General features: G+C 34.7%; 1 protein-coding gene across 1 annotated transcript in view; it reads right to left on the bottom strand.

Moving 5' to 3' along the window:
* Positions 1-20,903, bottom strand: part of LOC105834118 (tissue inhibitor of metalloproteinase) — a 115,128-nt gene that overhangs the window by 85,478 nt on the left and 8,747 nt on the right. Inside the window, exon 3 of the mRNA XM_036291762.1 lies at positions 1,484-1,515. Coding sequence (XP_036147655.1) covers positions 1,484-1,515 — 32 coding nt within the window. The remainder of the gene's footprint in view (positions 1-1,483; positions 1,516-20,903) is intronic.

Genomic DNA, 20,903 nt, shown 5'->3' with positions numbered 1-20,903 from the left:
AAATACGCACCGGAACGCTTGCTACGTGCTTGATAATGCCTGTTATGTATAATATGATCATGCGGTGTACCCTTGTGTTCATTAGCGAAACGTGGCAGAGAAAATTTATTTTTCGTGACGTAGGGCTCGCTTGGTGGTTGTCGCTGAAATGAGTTTTTACACTGCAACAGCTTTGAGCTGGCAAATAACGAAAACTATGTACACATATTATAATGTAATAACGGTTGAGCTTCATCAGGTCTTGAGATTTATATGTTTATGAGATTTATATTACCTATGTTTACTGCGAGTATATTACGCAGAAGGAGGATTATAATCTTAGAAAGTTCACTTTTTAATGATAGAAATTGATAAATGTATTTCAAAGATAAATTGGAATGTCCGGATTTCTTTAAAGAGAAAAGTTAATCGTCATTCTTGACGAATAAAGATAGGCATTATGAGTTTGTATAGAAGTTGGATACATCGCTATAGGAAACCAAATAAAGAGAGAATGGTACTTTATATATCATGCCAGTTTAGATTATATTATCGATATTCATAATAACGCATTACTATCGAAAATAGAAACATCTACAATTTTTCATGTATTAAAAAATTAACTATAAATAATAACTCAAGCAAAACTTCTATTTATTAATATTTTTTTGTATCCAATTTTAGTTTACATTAGACTTTAAAGTTTGAATAAATATAAATAAATAAATAAAAAGTGACTAGTTAAGGATGCTAGTTTAATAAAATATTAATATTCCCTCCCCCCAAAAAAATCTTTGACATACAGCTTCTTTTTCGTAGAGTATGACAATAGAACAATAGAATCTGAGTTGATACAATAGCCTTCATCAAATAACTTTCGGACGTAAGATGCGCGCAAGCTGAATGAAGCTCGCACAGTGCCGTTCCTGGAATGTAAAAATCTTCTCTTCTTCCTGCGCGCCGCATCAATTCCATTCAGAGTTTGTAACACGAAATTGGTTTCGCTGACAAGCGCTCCAAACTAAAAGCGGTCGACGGTACCCGAAAATTACATTTTATCCGGTCAAAGCAAACTTCCTCAACAATTCCCGCGGCAGTGGATGAAGGAGGGGAGAAAGAGGGCGCGAAACCGCACGAACTCAAAGTGCCACCGACCGGAAGATAAAAGAACACGACACGGTAGGATCGCGATGTCGTTTCATACGATGCAAGTGATAGAGATAAAAATAGAAAAAGAGAAAGGGAGAGAAGACGAACGGGCTCACCGGGAAGAGAAAAGTATAAGAAGTCACGCGTGCATCACGCGTCAGCTCCTTCGTTGGGATTGCGAAGTTCTCCGCGGGGGAAAACTCATCCGAAACTATTTGCTTCGGGTACGCCTGTGAAAAGTATATATCTAAGAAGCTACATCTTTTTATATTGCCGAGTTCCGTCCAGGATTACCCTCCTTTTATTACTGCGGATCAAAGAGGGTGGACGATCGTCTTACTTCCTACTTACTTACCTCCCGAGGAGGATCGCCATGAACGTAACGATCTGTAACAAAAAGAACGTGGCGTCATTACAAAGCGGAATGTCAATCGTAGAATTCGCGATCGCGGAATAAAGAGGAAGGAGGGAGAGAGATTAATAGGACGTCTATATTCTAAAGACTATTCTAAAATGTATTATCGGTATCTGCTCGTAATTCAACTCTGTGAGTGCCGACGAAAGACAGATTTGCTATTACAGTGAACTTCTTTTAACGAATTGTCTAGTTTTTATTTCAATTGTTGGATCTAAAATGATACTTTCAAATTTTCTATAATGAATATCCTGCAACTTCTCGCAGGATTGAAATCATGGTGGTTTAAACAAAAATTCCTTTCTTTCTAGTGAAAGAAAATCGCCTGCGTTTCCTTAGATGGACAAGCCGCAGGTACGCATTCGCGCGATTCGGTTGCTCGCTTGCCGACGAATAAATTACACGGCATTTTATTTACGTCTTCACGGAACGGCACAAAGGACGCTGCGGCCGCGAATGGCGTCGCAAAAGCCGGATGCGCCGCGAAAAGGAGTAGGTACATTCTCCGCTTTCGAGACGCACATATGGACGGTTTTAACTCATTTCGCTGCCGTCTGCACGGTCTGCATTCGTCGTGCGCGCCCATTCAAACGAGATCGCGGCGGAAGGGCGCGATTTACGTATCTGGGATGCTTGCACGCGAAAGATGTATTCTGAGAACAGCTTGAAATATTTCAATAATATACTCATCATTGTTTAAACTATGTAACTTGCCAATGAAATTCGAGTGTAAATTTTATTCTTGCTTTTCAAAGAATTTGTTTTTAGCAGATTTTACGATTTAAAAAAAGCCAAAAATATATAAATTATGAGTTTTTATTAATGCAGTACAATGTTTAGTTTAAAAAAAAAAAAAAAAAAAAAAAAATACCGCTTTAAGAGTTTTATTCCAGTATATTTCGATTAGGTCCATGCAATAGGCCACTTTGCCCTATTTATTAATATATAATATATCTATAAATACAACAAAAAATTAAATATACTGGAGTAAACATTGTTATTCGGTTATCCAAAATATAAGCATAGATGAATATTATTTAAGAAAGTTACAAAGAATTGTCAAAAAATTATACAGACAAGTATATATGCAAAACAATAATGTAAAGTAAAAACTATAAAGTTAATAACTAATTAGTTTCTTCCAAGCGTTGCAAAATAATTTAAATAAATTTTCTAGTAATTTATATATAATATAATATTAAAAGAGCAATTTTCCCTAAAAAATTTTAATTTGAATAATTAAGTAAAACATTATTACAATGTTAATATTATATACATATATAATAAATTTTTATATATTTTAATTGGATAAATTTTAATACATCGCATAAACACATATTAATATGTTATATAACGTAGATGTAAAGTATCTCTTATTATAAATATTATAAATATTAATAATATAGATAATGAATGTGCTTTAAATTAAAATAATTATTATAAACATTAAAAATAAATTATTATTATTATTACTGCGATATAATTATCTTCTTTAATTATAATTATATTTATATTTACATTAAAAGTTATGAAATATCTATTATTTGACAGTTTTCAGCTTCATACGTAAAAATTGTATTATAAATTATTTTATAATTTATTAATTTATTATATACTTTATGCCCTGCCATGCGTTGCTGTGGCTCTCTATTCTTATGCTACGTTTTTTTCAAATTTTCTTTGCTTTCGTTGTTTAACTTTCAAGAGCCTTGCTTTCTGGTGCTCTTTTTATTTTATTTTTGAATAAGCATTTATCTATCTTTAATAAATCTAATATTCATTTATTGACGTACTTCTAACTTTTTTTCTAAAAGCTGCCATGGATTTAGAAATCCATTCAAAAGACTGTTTTAAATAAGTTCCTTTTTTTCAATAAAATAACAGCCATCTTCATTTTTCTTATTAGTTTATTACCTTAATTTAAACACAATAGAAACATTCTTCGCCTCTTCCGATCTCTCCCCGTCTCTCCCCGCCTCTTTCGATCTCTCCCCGTCTTTCCCCGTCTCTCCCCGTCTCTCTCGGTCTCTCCTCGTCTCTCCCGGTCTCTTCCTGTCTTTACCCGTCTCTCCCGGTCTCTCCCCGTCTTTCCCGGTCTCTCCCCGTTTCTCTTCGTCTCTCCTCGTTTCTCCCCGTCTCTCCCCATCTCTCCCGGTCTCTCCCCGTCTCTCTCGGACTCTCCCGGTCAATATAATTATTTCGAAATTATTTAATTTAAAATGATTTAATTTAAAATTATTATTATCATATCTATAATTATTTCGAAATTAGTGTTCGATTTTACCTTTTTTAATATCCTGTATTTGTCCTTTAATATAATCATTTTTCTCAAATTCTTTATTATTTAAATTTATCATTCAAGCATTTATCTATCTTTAATAAATCTAATATTCATTTATTCGCGTACTTCTAACTAAATTCAATACAACGTTGTGTCAAAATTACAAAAAAATATCATTAAAAAAATATTGTTTAAAATTAAATTATGGCTATCATTTTTTAAACACACGGTATTTCCAAAATTAGACCCCATAAGAACACTCCCGGTTACGAATGCAACATTGTGTCAAAGCAATCGGTGAAAAACTTACGGAGATCTTAAATGAAGAACAAACATTTACATTTTTATTTATATAGATTATACATTAATATAAATATATTTTTATAAAAATATATACAATTTTTTAGTATCTTTATTTCTGATTATGGAAATGTAATTTTTTGTTTAATATAAAGACATATTTACACAGTTAAAGTTAAAAATGTTTAAAAATATATATTAACTTGCTTTCTTCAAAATTTGTCAAGTTTAAAAAATTAAATCTAAAGAAATACACTCTTCTCTTTATGTATATATATAAGACATTTACAACGTTTATTGCGTCTACATTTGCATCGCAAACTAATGACAAAGTATAGACAATTTATAGTGACCGCGCGGTATATGTTATAAAATACAATAAAAATAATATTTTCTTTATCGTTCTAGAAGTTCAAGTGATTGCTTGCATTTATTCGATACACGTTTATGCGTCCGTTTATGCGCGGCGATATGTATTACTCGAAGCTTTTAAACTCGTTACGATTGCAATGTGCACGCGTCGGGAAATGCGATTGTGCTGGAATCTGCGACGACTCCATCTCTTAATCCGTTTGCGTGAACTGAAAGCAATGTAATCTTGAGAAGGATAGCTCTCTGTACTAATACGCTAGACTTACATTTTCTTCAAGAGATAAACATTTACAATAAAAAATTTATATATTCTATAAAATATTTTACGACGAGAAAGATCCAGCTACGAAGAAGTGACATAAAATGATTCGTGCTGTTTTAAACTTTGGATTCTCACGCAATTATGCAATATTTAATAATTTATGAATCAATTATGTAACAATGACATTATTATTTTCTTTTATTCTGTTACATATAATAATGTAATATAATAATAGCTTATATTATCAAATAAAATATTTAAATTCGACAAATGGAAAGAACTTGATATACATAAATCACATATTTTTCTCTTGACTTAAAATATTAAAATAATTTTGTTCTTTGTATATTGTTTTTATATATATCTTTCTATAACATATTTAAATAATAAGCTCCAAATAAAGTCGCAGATATAAAAATAATATAATCTCTTAACTACACATAAATTTTTAAGTAATGACTAAACTGACAAATAATCCTTTAATTTGCAGAAAATACTTGTGTTATTATAATCAGTAATAATTGATTAGAGCTGGAAGCAGCTCTGTGTCAATCACAGAATGTAACTTTATCAATGGCATTTAATTTGTCAAACATGATAATACAGTTGATATAGTTCTCGATTTTCTTGATTAAATATTAATTAATGATATCAAGTTCTTTTAATGTTATTAATCCTAAAAACAGATGCTGTTAAAATAACATGATGTATTGTGTATCAATTTCAATGATACATATTGATTTGTATTCATTACTAAATCCAATAAGATGCAACTTTAAATAAATACAATATTTTCAAAGCAAAGTGTATTCAACTTAAAGTAGTTAAATCTTGCGTGCGATACAGAAAAGCTATCCAAATATACTGCGGACACTCCAATTTCGTAAGCGACGCAAATGCACTGTCGCTCTTAACATGAGTGCCGTGTCTGCTCGACTAATTGTGTTAAAAGGAACGAAAGCGTACATTAAGTACACAGCCAGTCGCTTCTCAATGAACGCAACTATCTTCTACTCGTCTTTATAGTCTCATGTTTCTCCTCTTCGAAGAAGCTGGCGCGGATGAAGCGGACAGCTTTCGAAGACATGTACCACGCGACAACTGGGTTTCTACTGAACTCCTATATTTAGTTGAAGCAAGTCGAGCGGCACTTTTTGCGTGTCAAGCAACCTCGACGTCGCGCGGCATTCGAGGCTCCAAAGTGAAGACACTAATTTAGAGGCGTGTCGGCATTTAGAATGCATCGAACGGGTCCGGCAATGTCATCATTAGAGCGAGAAGAACGGACAGCCTCTTTCGATCTTCATTAAGCTGGTTTCATATCAGCTTTTGTCCGCACAAAAAACCTGAACTGTAAGATTATATATATCTAAAAGGTGCTCAAAAAGTACAGACAAAAACTATAAGGAAAGCAAAATTAAAAGTAACTGGGATCAATACTTTTTTATATTTGTTAACATATTATTTTTAATTATTCACTCTTGGGTTATAAAATGTTACAAACTTTCTTTTTTCTCTTTCTCCTAGTATATTTTGGTATCTTTTTATTTAAAATTATTTTATTTTTAATAGTAAATGTGGAAAATGTTAAGTTTTCTTATTTTTTATTTTTAATTATTATTTGCAAAGTAAGTTAGATAATAAAAAAAAAAAAAAAACATTATAATATTGTTGTAAGTAAGAAGTAAATAAATATCTTTCCCAAAGTTTTTTGAAATGTCGTACATAAATATAGAAGCCCTCACGCGAATTCTGATGTGAAAGCAGCTTTATAGGATTCGGTATATTGGAAACACGACGAGTGCGACAGGAGAAGTCGCCGTGGTGTCTCCTGTCTCCGCCTGACACCACGCGAGATACGGCGCTTATGTTAATGCAGGGGCACATCGTGTACGACGAGAAGGACTGACACACAATGCCGGCGATAGCACCACAAATCCGGCGGCCATTAATAACGAATGGTACGAACTCAATGAATCACGATTACGTATACCATTATAATGTAAATATTCGATGCAACTTAGCCTTCCTCTCGTGTTCCGTGTCAATTGTTTGCGCGAATAAATGCTTCGTACCGGAATCGCATAGCGAAACGGAAAAACATTTTTCTCTTCCATATATCTCAAAATGGAGTGAATATTCAAGATTCCTCCGAGAAGAGTTAAGTTTCTGCATGGAAAGTCAGATCTGATTCTAATTGCGAAATGTCATGACATTACGCGCTGTTAATGGAAGGCTTTCTCAGAGTAAACAGTATCAATATCAAGCAGGGAATCGATATCTACGGATAGGACAACCGACAACGTTGATGAAACATTACTCTAGACTACATCTGGATTACCTCGAAACATAGCAATGATTATCATCGAATTTACATTCCCATATGTTGCCTCTAGGAAAACCTTTGGGAGGTGTGTGTGTGTGTGTGTGTGTGTGTGTGTGTGTGTGTGTGTGTGTGTGTGTGTGTGTGTGTGTGTGTGTGTGTGTGTGTGTGCGTGCGCGCGCGCCTGTGAAAAAGGTTTCTAAATATAATTAAATATATCAAAATAAAGTGTATATGTATATAAAATACTAAGATAATAAATAATAATGTAAATAAATCAATTAAATTATAATTTATTAATGTAAATATTTATACAATGTATTATATATATATTGCAAAAATAATCAATTGCGGCATTATGATTAATTTTCAAGTTTTTTCAGATTCTTGGAATTTTAGAACAAATCTCGATTTAGAGTTGCACCTACAAGCAGAGCAAAATTACTTCCCGGCAAAATAATTTCCGCGTCTCACGCTCTGCAAGCCAGCGACGCTAAATACGAAATGAGACTTCAACGGGAATGATTCAACAACCTTATTACCACATAATATCTTGCCTTCCAAGACTCACGCGTTAACTCGGTATTGCAAGCGCGCATAATGCACCTCTCTCTCTCTCTCTCTCTCTCTCTCTCTCTTTCTCTTCAAGGAGAAGCAAAGACGCAAATTTGGTATGCAGTCTACTGCGTTATAGTATTATCGCACCGCTTCAACTTGCTTTGCGCTATAATCATCGTCTTACGGGCGCAATAATTTGAACGACGCATCTCTGCGTTTGCGCGCGACGAACTTGATATTCTTTCTGTTTAGCGATGCTTCTTGCTAAGAGTTTTCTCCATGTCGCAAACGTGGATTAGGATCTGCATATGGAGGAAGAGTCTGCCATACCAACGAGATACTTATTTCCCATACATTTGCAGTACAAGGATAGATGCAATTTCCAACCGCAAACTTTAATAAAGAATTATGGTAGACTATTAGTTCAACGTATGTCGCAATAGCAGAATTTGTTACATGCACACATTGTGAATTAATTATTAATTCTAGCGTGCTCTCTACAGAAAAATGCATTCTTCTGCAATTTTCTGAGCTTTAAAATGTCAAATATAACAAACATTTAGTATAAAATTTTAAGAAATTAATCATCTTTAACATATAAAATTTTTCATAAGGCAAACTAAGATCTTTTTAATATTAAAAAACAAATATTGCATTTTAGGAACGAAGTAAAACTTAATTCAAAGTTAATATTATTTTAAAATTAATTATTTCAGAATTTATTTTTAAATAATTTTATTTAACATTACATCTAAAAAATTATAACAAGCACATAGTCTTTATTCAAATTTTTATTCTAGAAAACTAAAAGCTTAAGAAAATATGTAACATTTCTTCATATACATAGTTGTATATGCATAGTTGTACGTGTTTTCCGAAACGGAAATACGCATCTTTCTTCGTGCTCCTGTTCGTTATTTATTATTTAATTTCAATCTTTGACATTTTAAGTTATCGAAACTGTTACCAGGAGCTTTGCGTCTATCCGTGCCGAACTAGCCGAATGTCAGGACGTCGAGTAACTCATGAATTTGCATGAACCTGGCCAAATATAATCTTAGTATACACAGATGGTTCTCTCCCTCTTTCTCGCACATATACACGCGCGCGCGGGCGCTCTCCCTCTCTCTCTCTCTCTGTCTCTCTCACTTTCCTCCCTTCGTACCTATTTCATACTGTAGGTGTTCTCACCCAAAGGACTCGGCTCATTCTCACCGCTCATGGCACTGTCGTGGATAGGAAGTGCAGATTGCCCTGTTTAATTACTGGTTAGGGATGGATGGGAAGCTTCGAGGGCAATCAGCCTGTTTGTATTTGCTCGCAGGTTTATGTCGGTTTACTCGTAACCCGCGCCATCCGATTTCTACGAGACAGCTCAATCCACCGAACATCGCATTCTGCGACGGTTTGTGGTTTCTATCCTTGCGCGTCGTAACGCAAAATAAAGAGATTAACGTAACCGCGAAAGTGAGTAATAATACAATTTCCAAAAGCGCATACATCATATTCATTACTCTCGCTGATAAAATCAATAAAAGATAATTATTATAAGATAGATTTAATATAAAAAAATTTTAATAATTAATTAGTAAGATTATAATTTATAAAGTATAATTTAATAGATAATTTCAATAATCTGTATAAAATTTATGCAAATATTAAAATAATTATATATAATTAATTCAAATAATCAATCAGTAATCAATGATCATATTAGTAATTTTTGCAGTAAAGTTTATTTAAGTAGGCGTTCGTTTAAGTTATAGGCAAAGCTTCAAAACATCTCGGCTTAAAAGTTCGCAGACATGGCGTACGTACATAGGTTTTGCAACATGAGCGTCGTTTTATTATAATGTCGTACAAGAAGTTCAAAAGTTCAGCACATCATGTCGCGCTTTTTTTTTTTCAAGAATCTCCATTTTGCAAAGTTCGGGAAGTTCCTATCAAACTTGGAAGTTTGTTTACTCAGAACGCGCTATCTGAACTAAGACGCCCGTACGCATTTCCAGATAGTTGATGGTAAGTTTAATGGAGATTCTATAATTACTATCTTAGCATAGCACTAAATTATGTACGATTATCTAGATTGTAGGTACATGTTTGCCAAAGTGCATGTCTAGTTGCTGTTTCAGTTCGGCACAGTATAACTCTCTCTTGTTACACTTCAATGAAGTTAATGCCATTCGTCGATGCAAGCTGCTCCGCAAGCTAAAGCGATTGCTGGACTGAATTCAGTTCATAATTTTCATTAACTGAGAAACGTGATGGCATCATATACTGATATTAAATTTCCGTGTCGTGATCATGATCACGACATATACAAAAATCGATAAATAATAACAGAAGAAAATGTTTTCATCGCAATATATATTAAAGCACTATCTCTAATCAAATTTTAAAGTTATTTCTCACTGATATCAGTGAATGTGTAAAATCGTTGCAACGCATCAATAGATTAAATATGAGAAACAAATCCTTACAAAAGATTTAAACGAAAAAATAGATAACAGTATCTAGTTAAAACTTTAAAATTCTGTCCAATCTCGTACTTCACTTTCCACAATATAAAACTAATACTTGCTCGTACTGCGTCGGGCGTGTTAGTTTCTGTAGGGTATTTAGACCACTGCCGTTTTTTCAACATCGCATTGCTATCCTAACACGTAGGTACGCGAATACGTCCGTTTTTCGCTTTCACAGATGAAACAGGCGCGGTACCCAGGTTCTACATTAGCCGGAAGCCAGACGTTCGCTTTGCATGCACCGTAAATGAGTTTTGCGTATTTGTTGCATACGCGAGAAAGCGCGCGGAACTATTTACACGCCGGCTCACAAAGTGAGTTCCCACCGACTTTCATTCACTATTTTAGCGCACGAAGCACGCGAAAGGTTTGCGTGCTGGCCGCGTTTTCCCGACAACAGCCGTTTCTCGCGAGAAGTCTCGACATCGCTGTCCGCAATTGTATTCTTTGCTGTCATCATGAGTTGTCTAGTCTTCTTTGTACTTTCAGTTGTGATACAGTTTCCGTTTATATAATAAAAAAAATAATAAAACGTACGAAGGAATATACAGAATCCACAGATAAAAATATAATATAAACATATTATTTCATTCATTTTTTAATAGTGAATTCTTGTTAATAAAAAACGTTAATTAAAGGAAATTGTTACCAGTTTTAATTTTATAATTTTCATTGCAAATTAAATTGTTGACTTTCTAAAATATTAAATTTATTTTGTTACATATTAACATTTATGAAACATGTGTAACTTTTTTATATCCAGAATTTTTGTTATAAAACAGTCAACTGAAAATTCTTTTTTGATTGAGATATTCTATAATTCGAACAAAAAATCATAGTTACGTTATATCTATATTTTTACTGTCTCAGTTTGCGAATCGAAGGGCATGTCCAAACCGCAGATTCGTGTTCGTGTTTCGGCATTATCAATCTGACTGGGCGTAAAACGAAAACGACAACGTCCCTTCAGCGTATTCCTTTTACATTTTTCACGCACGATGGGCTCCGTCTTAATTGGCGCATTCCGCCGTGCCACAGACGCGAACTTATTCGATTCACGTTGCATTCCCGATACCTTAATGAAGCAAATTTACATTCATACGCGACGCGAGTGTGCAAATACGGCGATACAATAAAACTGATGTCGCGTCCCCTGCCATGGGCCAAGTAAGATGAATGCGTTTGCTCAGCGGGCCTTCTGTTGGCGACTTCGGAGTCGTACGGTAATGATTCAAACGCAGCTTCGTACTCTGCAAGGGACGCTAGATGGATTCTGTCAGAGACACGCAGAAAATTGGGATTCCAAATTTGCAATTTGATATACCATACGTCGAGTAAAATCTGTATAAGATTAATTAATACTCTTTAATATTGAAAATAAAAAATTAAAATCATATAAAAACGGAAACTATTATAAATTTTTTATTAAAAAGATCATTAATAATAAAGAAATGTTTTAGTAATAATGGGAATTTAGTGCACAATTTGACGTTTAACTTCACGTAAGTCTTAAAATAACATAATAACTACATCATTAAAGCGGTATAATTTGTGTAATTCTCAAAATATTCGCAGCAACATAGTCAAACTTGGCGAAATTTCGGCTTTACCACGAATAAAACTCGATGACTGCTATTATATATCTCGACGGAGGAAGATAACGTCAAGCCGGCTCTTTCTGGCGCGTTGCGCGGCGGTATATATCGCGGGTTTAACTCTATTATCCATAAACTTCCTCGAGGGATCGGGGAAAACTTTCCGACGTATAACGCCGTCAGATTCGCAGACACAAAGGTAGACAGTAATCGTCGGTAGATAGGTAGCCGTCGTTCGCGACGACTACGGCGGTTTCGCGATCACAGGAGCGGGAGAAGGAAAGGGAGACAGTGAGAGATCCGGAGAATAGAATCGTCGATACGGGGGTCTCGTTACAGCGTGATACGCCAGTGCCAACAAAGCGGTTCTGTCCGCCGGCTGAATGCGCCGGCATAACTAACATAAGCACGAGGACTCTAGCAGTCCAATCAGAACGGTCCAACAAAGATACCGCTCTCTGTCCATTGTGCAAATCCTACTCGGCGTGCTCCATGCGCCGATAGTGTATCAGGGCTTTTCTCGATCTCTGATCGAAACGTGCTCTCCCGAGAGTGAACATTGTTTGCGTGATTCTAAACGTCGTATATACCAACAGAGCTTTGCGTTATGCATAATGTATTTGTACCCGGAAAGAGAAATAAAAAATTCAAAGAAAGTAGATGTAAATTTTTTAAGAGAAAAAGAGAGAGGAGCATTTGACAAGTTTTGCTCAACTGTTTAATTTAAAGGCAACTAATTTGTGTACTAGTGCATCGCGGAGCTGTCATCTTAGGACTTTAACTTCTTTTGTAACACGTAATCCTTTCATCGCTTCACAATCGAAGAGATCAGCTGAAGATATTACCTGGCGCAGCGCGCCGATTCAAGATCGAAAAAAAAGAGGCTTCAAATCCTTAAGTCTTTCTCTTTTCTCCTTAAGCTCGTTCATTTTCCCTGAATTGACCACTTCACGCGAACGTTCTTTCATTTTTCCCGTGAGTCGCACCGACGATTAGCGCGGCGTAGTGCAGAACAAACTCCTCTCGCGCTGTCCAAATTAAAATGTCGAATTAATCGACGGACGTACCTTTTATACGCTCGCAAGCCGTCGACCGTTAGTCATCTCAACCTTGCCCCTTTTCCGACTTCTCTCTCCTATTTCTTTTCATTTCGCACAAGAAAACGGACATTATCTGACGTACCTTGCCTCGCTTTAGAGACCATCGAACGGAACGTGGAATGGAAGAATTGCCGATGAGAAAGAACGCTCAGAGAGGCGCAATTACGCGGGATATGTACGGCCGGTTTCGTTCAAATGACGATAATACGCCGCGTAGAAAAGAATTTACGGACGAAAGCGGTGAGATAATTAATCGCCGTGGCGTGACACCCTTTATATTGATGGCACGCATCATGATCGACCTATCGATTTTCGCCTGATGTTGGAAACTTTTAGCCGTAATAATAAAAGATGTTGTTAAGAAAACAAGATTGAGACGACAATGCAGTAAAAGCCAATTTGAAGAAAACTTATGTCACTATATCATATAATTACTTTTAATATCTCCTTAAGGATTTAATATTACAAAAAAATTTTTCATCCTTGTTTGCCCTTTGACAGAGAGTGATAAAAATCAAATTATACAGATATGAAGGAAACACCTAAATTTTAATTTATAAATATTAGAAATTTCCAAACATAAGTGCCAAGCTTTTCTGGCGACGCGATATATCCACATGTGTGAAGTTAGCATCTTATAAAAATACTGCAGAATTACTTGCATCCAGCATAGTTCTACAGTTCTTCATAGGTTTCAACAATAGCTCCGTTGATTTACGTATTTTAATTAAATTTTTATAAATAATCTCACCGTATTTCGGTGAGCATCCCTCAAAATTCAAGTTTTTCGGGCAAAACAATTGTTTAAAAAATGTTTTAATTATTTATATCACCGGAACTTTTTAGAAAATTATTGTACGCGTCCGGAACTATATGAGAACTGCGTTAAAATAAATAGAACTGTCGATATTCGACCAGCATCTCATGTCTAGACCTAAAAATACAAGTTTTCCATCAAGATAGTTGTTGAAAAATACTTTCTAAATTTTTTAAATTAATTAACTTTGTCTATCTGAGATGCCAGTTACACCAAATCCACGTGCGCAGACGTATACGCATATATACGTATGTTTTGTAACAAAAAAATTTTTTTTTATTAATTTAATCATCAGAACTATTGATAGGACGTCTCTAAACGATAGAACTCTATAGATTTAGTCTTCTCTGTGGTCGTATATTCAAAATACGGTGAGATGCTATTATGTGATTTTGGTAGTTAGCATCTCATTTATAAAAATTTAATTAAAATAGGTAATTCAACGGAACTATTGTTGAAACCTATCAAGAACTGTAGAACTATGCTGGATGCAAGTAATTCTGCAGTATTTTTATGAGATGCTAAACTTTGAGATGCTAACTTCACACACGTGATATATCCTTCACGTGTCGGATAAATTGTGAAAAAATGCTGACGTTCGGGGATCCTTGCTAAAATGGAAATATTTATACCGGCCGTTACACAGTATGCATAAATAATGAACGGAGACGAGCGCGTCATGTCAGCGGGACGCTTTGCGGGATTGTCGAGAGCAGCGTCCGCGCGTATCCGTCAAATGACAGTCATATTAGCGCAACGTGCATCTGCGGTTAGTATCTGTTACATTGTACGTAGTCAGCCTCGACCTATCATTCTACCGAGCCGTATAGTAAACGAATTGATCGTAATAATGCTAGTACAGCGATTTATAATAATGAAATAAGTGTCAGTTATTATCCTGAGAAAAAAGTAATTGATTCAACAAAATGATTTGTTGCGGGCTGCCAAAAAAGATATATTTAATGTAATATTATTCGCTGTTAATACAAGTACAACGATGTTGATTGAATTATGTATTTATATTACAATACCATATATTGCTGTATTGAGTATATCTTTTGTTGGCAGTCCGCAAAACAAAAATTTTGTTGAATCAATTTTTTTCTCAGTGTACATTTTCAGTTTATTAATTATTTCGTAAGTTGTAAAATAAACTATCGATTATTATGAATTATTATTGAATCAGTGGCTGACGAATAAAGTAATTATTGAACAAACGTTTATAACAGTAGATATAAAAATATGACCTAATAACTAAATGTTTAATAATAATATTTATTTTAAAATTATTATTCTTCTAAGATATAACAAATTTTGTTTCGAAAAGTTATTTTAGAAAATAATAATTAAGATTCGACAAGTTTAATTAAAGATGTTGGCGCGCTTTTTAGTTTCATTGTTCATTACGTAATTTTGACGTGAATAAAGAATAGAATAATGAGAAAGCGCGCTAAAATCTTTAAAAGCGTCCCGAAAAAAATCTTTCCATACAAAAATGAATATTTTCTATATAAATGTTTTTGTAGAGTTGTCAAACTGTTTAAAAGTTTTTTCAGTCACAAAATGCACTAATTATACATCGTGTTATAAAAGGCAGATAATTAAACTAACTTTAAAGTACCTCGGAATATAAAAACTAACCGCAAGATAAATAATTTCAGAATTTCAAAGTCGATATTCCGAGTTCATGGATGAAAGAGGATGGAGCATAGGTCATTAGAGGGATTACCACGAATGTGTCAATAAAGATCGTCCAGCAGCTTTGGAGGTAAAGCGCGATGGCTCTAAACCCCGCAGTGATTATCTGCGATTCATTGGTGACCAGGGATTTCTTAACGCGACGAGTTATCCGATAAATTAATCTCCAACAAAGTTTTCATCCCCACAGTTAATTAATAGTCATGAGTGATCCTACCGCTGGCATCCTCAATGCTTTGAACACTGTTTCGTATAAAACACACATAGATTATATCATCAAACAAAATTTAAAGTATTTATTAAAAAAAATTTACGAATAAATAATAAAAAATATGTTCGAAAATTTATCAAAACGGAAACTTGTCGCATTAAATACTAAGGCTATTATTATTTTACAAGCATTATTATTATTTTATTATTTTACAATAAATCATATAATTAATGCTTATGTTAAAAATAATTTATTTAAAATTACGCCTAAAGAAAGTCAAAAGTGTGCATCAGAATTATTTGTGAATCTGAGCTAGAATAAAGAACTTACATCGAAAATCACGAGAAAATTCAGAAAACGAAAATGCTTTATCTTATCCGTAATCAAGTTTCCACTTTCAATGAGGTGTACGCGACCGCGTGTACAAAAGTAGCGCCCTTGATCCGCGTGGGGAACGTATTACCGCGTTCTGTCTCCCCGGTAACGTACCCTTCACGTAACACAGAAAGGCGAGGTAATTAAAATAAGAGCCCGGGAGTTTGCACGCTGAATGCTATCTTAGCGTCGCGGTTAACCTCACGGGATCCAACGGCATTTCGGCTCAACCCACACGCTTACAATTGGCAGGTACACAACCTAAGGGGCCTTAGGTGTGCGCTTGCTGCCGGGGGCTCGCCTTCTACACTCTCGCTGACACCACACCGGGCTAACTTGCGGCAGACTTTAGAGTTCGGAGTTTAGTTAGCGGCTGTGTCCGCATCTCATGTTAGTCTGATTACTCGGAGACCGAAATGTGTGGCTTGTTGTTTCTACCCAGATAACAACCGGCATATACCGACACGTCGACTTTCTGAGCGAGAAAGTAAGACAAAAGAGAAAAGAGAGAAAGAGAGAGAGAAAGATATATATATATATATAAATCAGTAGTTATAATGCGTGTCTCCATTTCAGTGCAACTCCAATCCAATTAAGATTACCAGATGGTTACACCGTTACACGGTCATATAATAAATCATTTAATACCGCTATGCTCAATTCCACGCTTTTTATTAGTTACCAGCGATGGTTAATACATGTTCGATTTGATTTATTTAAAAAAAATCATAATCAACATTTTTTTCATGTATAAACATGCAAATGTATACGAATATAAAAGAAAAAGCTTCATATAAAGTATTTCTCTATTTCCTTTTTTCCTAATTTTCTTTTTCCAAACATTGCATTTGTTCTCATGTTTTTGGTATGCAGCTTTAAACGGTAGGCTTTTGAAAATCGAGCACATCTTTTTTGATACATGGATTTTCGTTTAACGTCTATCTACGTTAAAAGCTTTCCACAATGCTCCGAAAAGTTTCTCCCGGCTCGGGGCTAGACTTACTGCCTTCGATTCAATAAGATATGAATAGGTACTCCCACCCATACAACCGACACGGAAATAATAAATGACTTTCTTCTTCAGACGTAGGAACGATCCCTTCGCAGATGAAAAATAATGAAACTTTGACAAAGGGAATTATAGATCATAATATGAACTATCGCGTGTCTAAAACACGTGGCTGTTTTCTACTTAGATCAATTATATCTCGAAATACATTTATACGTCTCAAAACTTTCTTAATAAAGTATATTTATGACTATTTTCCGCTTGACTTATAAATATATATTAATAAATTAATTAATATAAATATATTATAAATATAATAAATATAAATATAAATTAATAAATATATTTTTTCTGTGATAATTAGTTTCTTTGGCGTTAAAGTTATATAAATTATTTCTCTAAATCACAATCTGATATAATTTAAAAAACATAGTTTAAAGGATTGTTTAAACAATCTTTCTGCCGATTTCTTTTAATCGAAAAGTATATTACAATTCAATTTTCAGTAGGCTATCTAGATCTAGATGGATAAGCAGAAGCCGTCACTGTATATTATCACAGACAGCCGCGTAGAGTATGCCATTATCCCAATTTATAAGCTGTCGAAACCCGAAAAGCCGCATCGTAACGGAACATGGCTACAACATGGAGATCCCGACTACGTGAAGTTTCATGCTTGCCGCTGCCATCTGCACTAATCGCGAATCTGAACGCTGCCGTCTAATTCAATGTAGCAAAGTTTGAAGCCGGACTGTTGCAAGTTTTGCGCATTGAAATAATCGTTACGTAAACAACATTTAGGAATACACACGCAAATGGCCGAGAAACTTCAAGCACAGACCTGTCCAGACAAAGGATAATAGTTGTTGTGATTATAGTTATTTAAAATGTTGAGACTCGTGCATCATAGTCATAAATCCGTATGATCAAGAATATCTTAATATAAATAAATAGAATATAAATAATAAGTCGAAATACATATATTTCCTATTAAGCTTGTGATGCGACGAGTATCTATGTTCAAAGAAAATTGGATTAATGTTATAATCGAATCTATTTGTATTAATTATAACAATATTAACTAATAATGTAATTCATTATTATATTTCAAACAAAATGCACATTTTTATTTCTTTTTTTTTAGAGAAAAATAATTTATACTACACCTCCAAAAAGACATCCTCTCTCGTAATAAATTTTTTCGATATATTTACAGTTAGCTAACAGATTTTCTCAGTTTTTATATTTAAAAAGTTTCAAACTGCTCTTGTGGAAGTTTATGAAAGAAACCCTTTCAATATAAAGGAAATCTTTCAAATATAAAGTTCAATTCGCGTTTAATCTAAAGTTGCGTATGGCAGGAGAGCGCTGTGTGTGCAGTTCGAGTCCTTCTACCACGGTCCAACGTATTTCTACGGTGTAAGTGACCATTTCCATGCCGAGCTAACTAAACTGTACGCGGCTGTGTGCTCACATCGAACGAATTCAAGCCCGCAGCAACGTTAGGAATTCATTCGGCCTAACGTATCGCGCTCGGGTTCGCGCGCGTGTAATATTCACTGTTGCACGCGTGTACCGGACTCGTGAATGGACGCCGGGGCGTGTAAGCGCGGTGGGTGCATTTCAAATCAAGCGATAAATTCAGCGTCGCTGTCGTCTAGGAGCGACTAAATGCGCAGTGCAAGTGCAATTCAGAACGTGCTACGGCAAGGGAGAATGTGTCCTTTGAACGCGCCAGGATCTACGATAATTAAACGGCAAAATTCTCGGTTTTCTCGCGTGGAGACAGGCGCCAAAGAGCGAATCTCTCTCTTTTCTTCTCTCTTTCTCTTTCTCTCTCTCTCTTTTTCATTCTTTCTCTGCTTTCCTACCTCTTTTTCTCTTACTTCGCGCAACAAAAACTACTTTACTCGTAATTAAATGAAGTTCGTTTCGGTGAAAAACGTGCGCGGGTCGCGGCGATGTTTCTGACAATGCGTTTTGTCACTGTGAACTCGTTACCAACTTTGATAATAATTGTATAGCGTCTGTGCATCCCCGCCTGTAACTTGCGGGCCGCAGACTGGGACGTTTATACCAAGTGCCGCGTTAATTATTAATATGTGCGGTTAAACAAGAAGTTTGTTGCAAATAGCCGGTAGGTTTAAGATAGTATACGTTAAAATGACACATTTTTACGGTAATAGCTTTCACCATGTGTTGTGTGCTATGCAATGGCTATCTTATATGTAAAATATCAGTGCCATTGAACGATAAGAAAGTTTTCAGAACACTTCTCGTCTATTTCTTTTGTATTGCTGGCTATGATACTATATTTTATGTATTTTACGCTTTAATAAATATTTGTATACAACTACACAAAATCACCATGATATAATAATTCTATAAGAACCTCCGTTGATTAGCAATTTCATCCACCTTTTAAGAAAAAAATTATTAAAATAGGAAAATTAATACTTGTGTCGCATCAAGATTGATGCTACCAAGTTTGCATTAGCGATTGCAGTTGCAGAAGCATGTAATAAATACAAGTTGATGTAATAGAAGACGATGGAAAACGCGAGCTCTCCTACTGAGCAAAACTGCGAGCTGTCGTCCATTAATTACACCCTAAGCAGACAGAGACACTTAGTTCCCTGAGATGTTGTAGGATCACGAAGCGCGAAAAAACGCGAAGTCGATGGGCGCGAGAGAGGAAATACAAGATAAAGCCCTCGTGTAGCTCGTATTATGTAGCAGTTTAGCCGAGACGTTGACAAATCGCTCTCGCCGAGAGCGATTCATCCGTTTCACTCGGCGCGGACGCTTCGTGTCTTGTTCGATCGACATTGAATATTGTTCGACTACTGCATACCGATAGGCACGACGGCTAGTTTAAAATAAACACACCGTTCCATAAATCATTATTTCCGCCGACTGGTATCACGACGAGGTATCCAGCCAACACCGAGAGAGTGCATCGATATTCGAGGTAACGGACCATCGATACTCGCGGAGTGCTCTGTCCACTTTAGTTGTTCTCTCGTCTCCGGTCCACTGGGAAATTTACGATCGATCGCATCTTAAATCTTTGACATTTGACACCGGCGAAACGTCGATCGTAAAGAGCTGTTTCTGTTATTTAACTAAAGAATGAAAGACACAAGGCGTAACAACATAATAAAGAAAAATACAGCTGTAAATATATATGACAACGCTCTAATACGACGTGATAAATAAAATTTCGTATTCATGAAATAGCCAAATAAAAAAAATGTATTAATTTTTTTTTAATTTACGTAGTTTACACAATCTTTGTTAGCTTTATTAGTAAGAAGAAATCTCTCCGCAAACATCAACGCAATATGTAGACAGGTCACGTAAATATGCGATGCGAATAGTTTAAGTATAATCTATAGTGCAATCCTGCTGCAAACATAAGATACATATCACTAATGAGTATACTGTGGCTTATAGTTGACTTTGCGACTGCTTCAGAAAGCATTAATGTATATGTATCTAATGTAATATAAAAATAAGAAAAAAAGCGTAACACTTATACATTTTTACACACAAAAAAAAAAGTTTTTATATTATTCATTAGTAGATACTACGTTAAAATAATTTATTTCTTACAAAAAAATTATCTTTTATTTTAATTTCTCAGGTTTTATGTCTCAGTAAATCTGTAAAATTATAGTACTTTACATTAGTATATTAGTATATTAAATAGAAAAATTGAATTAATGTTGTTTTAAAATTTGATTTTATAATTATAGATTTAATAAATTACGGAAAGAATCTGCAATATAAATTCAATATTGTAAATGATTGTATTGACTATACAACATTAATACACATTACATTAATTATCAAATTAGATATAACGATTCAAATTATTTTATTATTTCTTAACATTTTAAATATTTTTTTAATATTATATTAATATTATATTAAT

Source organism: Monomorium pharaonis, chromosome 9 (assembly GCF_013373865.1).
Source record: "Monomorium pharaonis isolate MP-MQ-018 chromosome 9, ASM1337386v2, whole genome shotgun sequence".
NCBI classification, from domain to species: Eukaryota; Metazoa; Arthropoda; class Insecta; order Hymenoptera; family Formicidae; genus Monomorium; species Monomorium pharaonis.
Note: the sequence above shows the minus strand (reverse complement) of the source record. Positions and strands in the feature narration are given on the sequence as shown.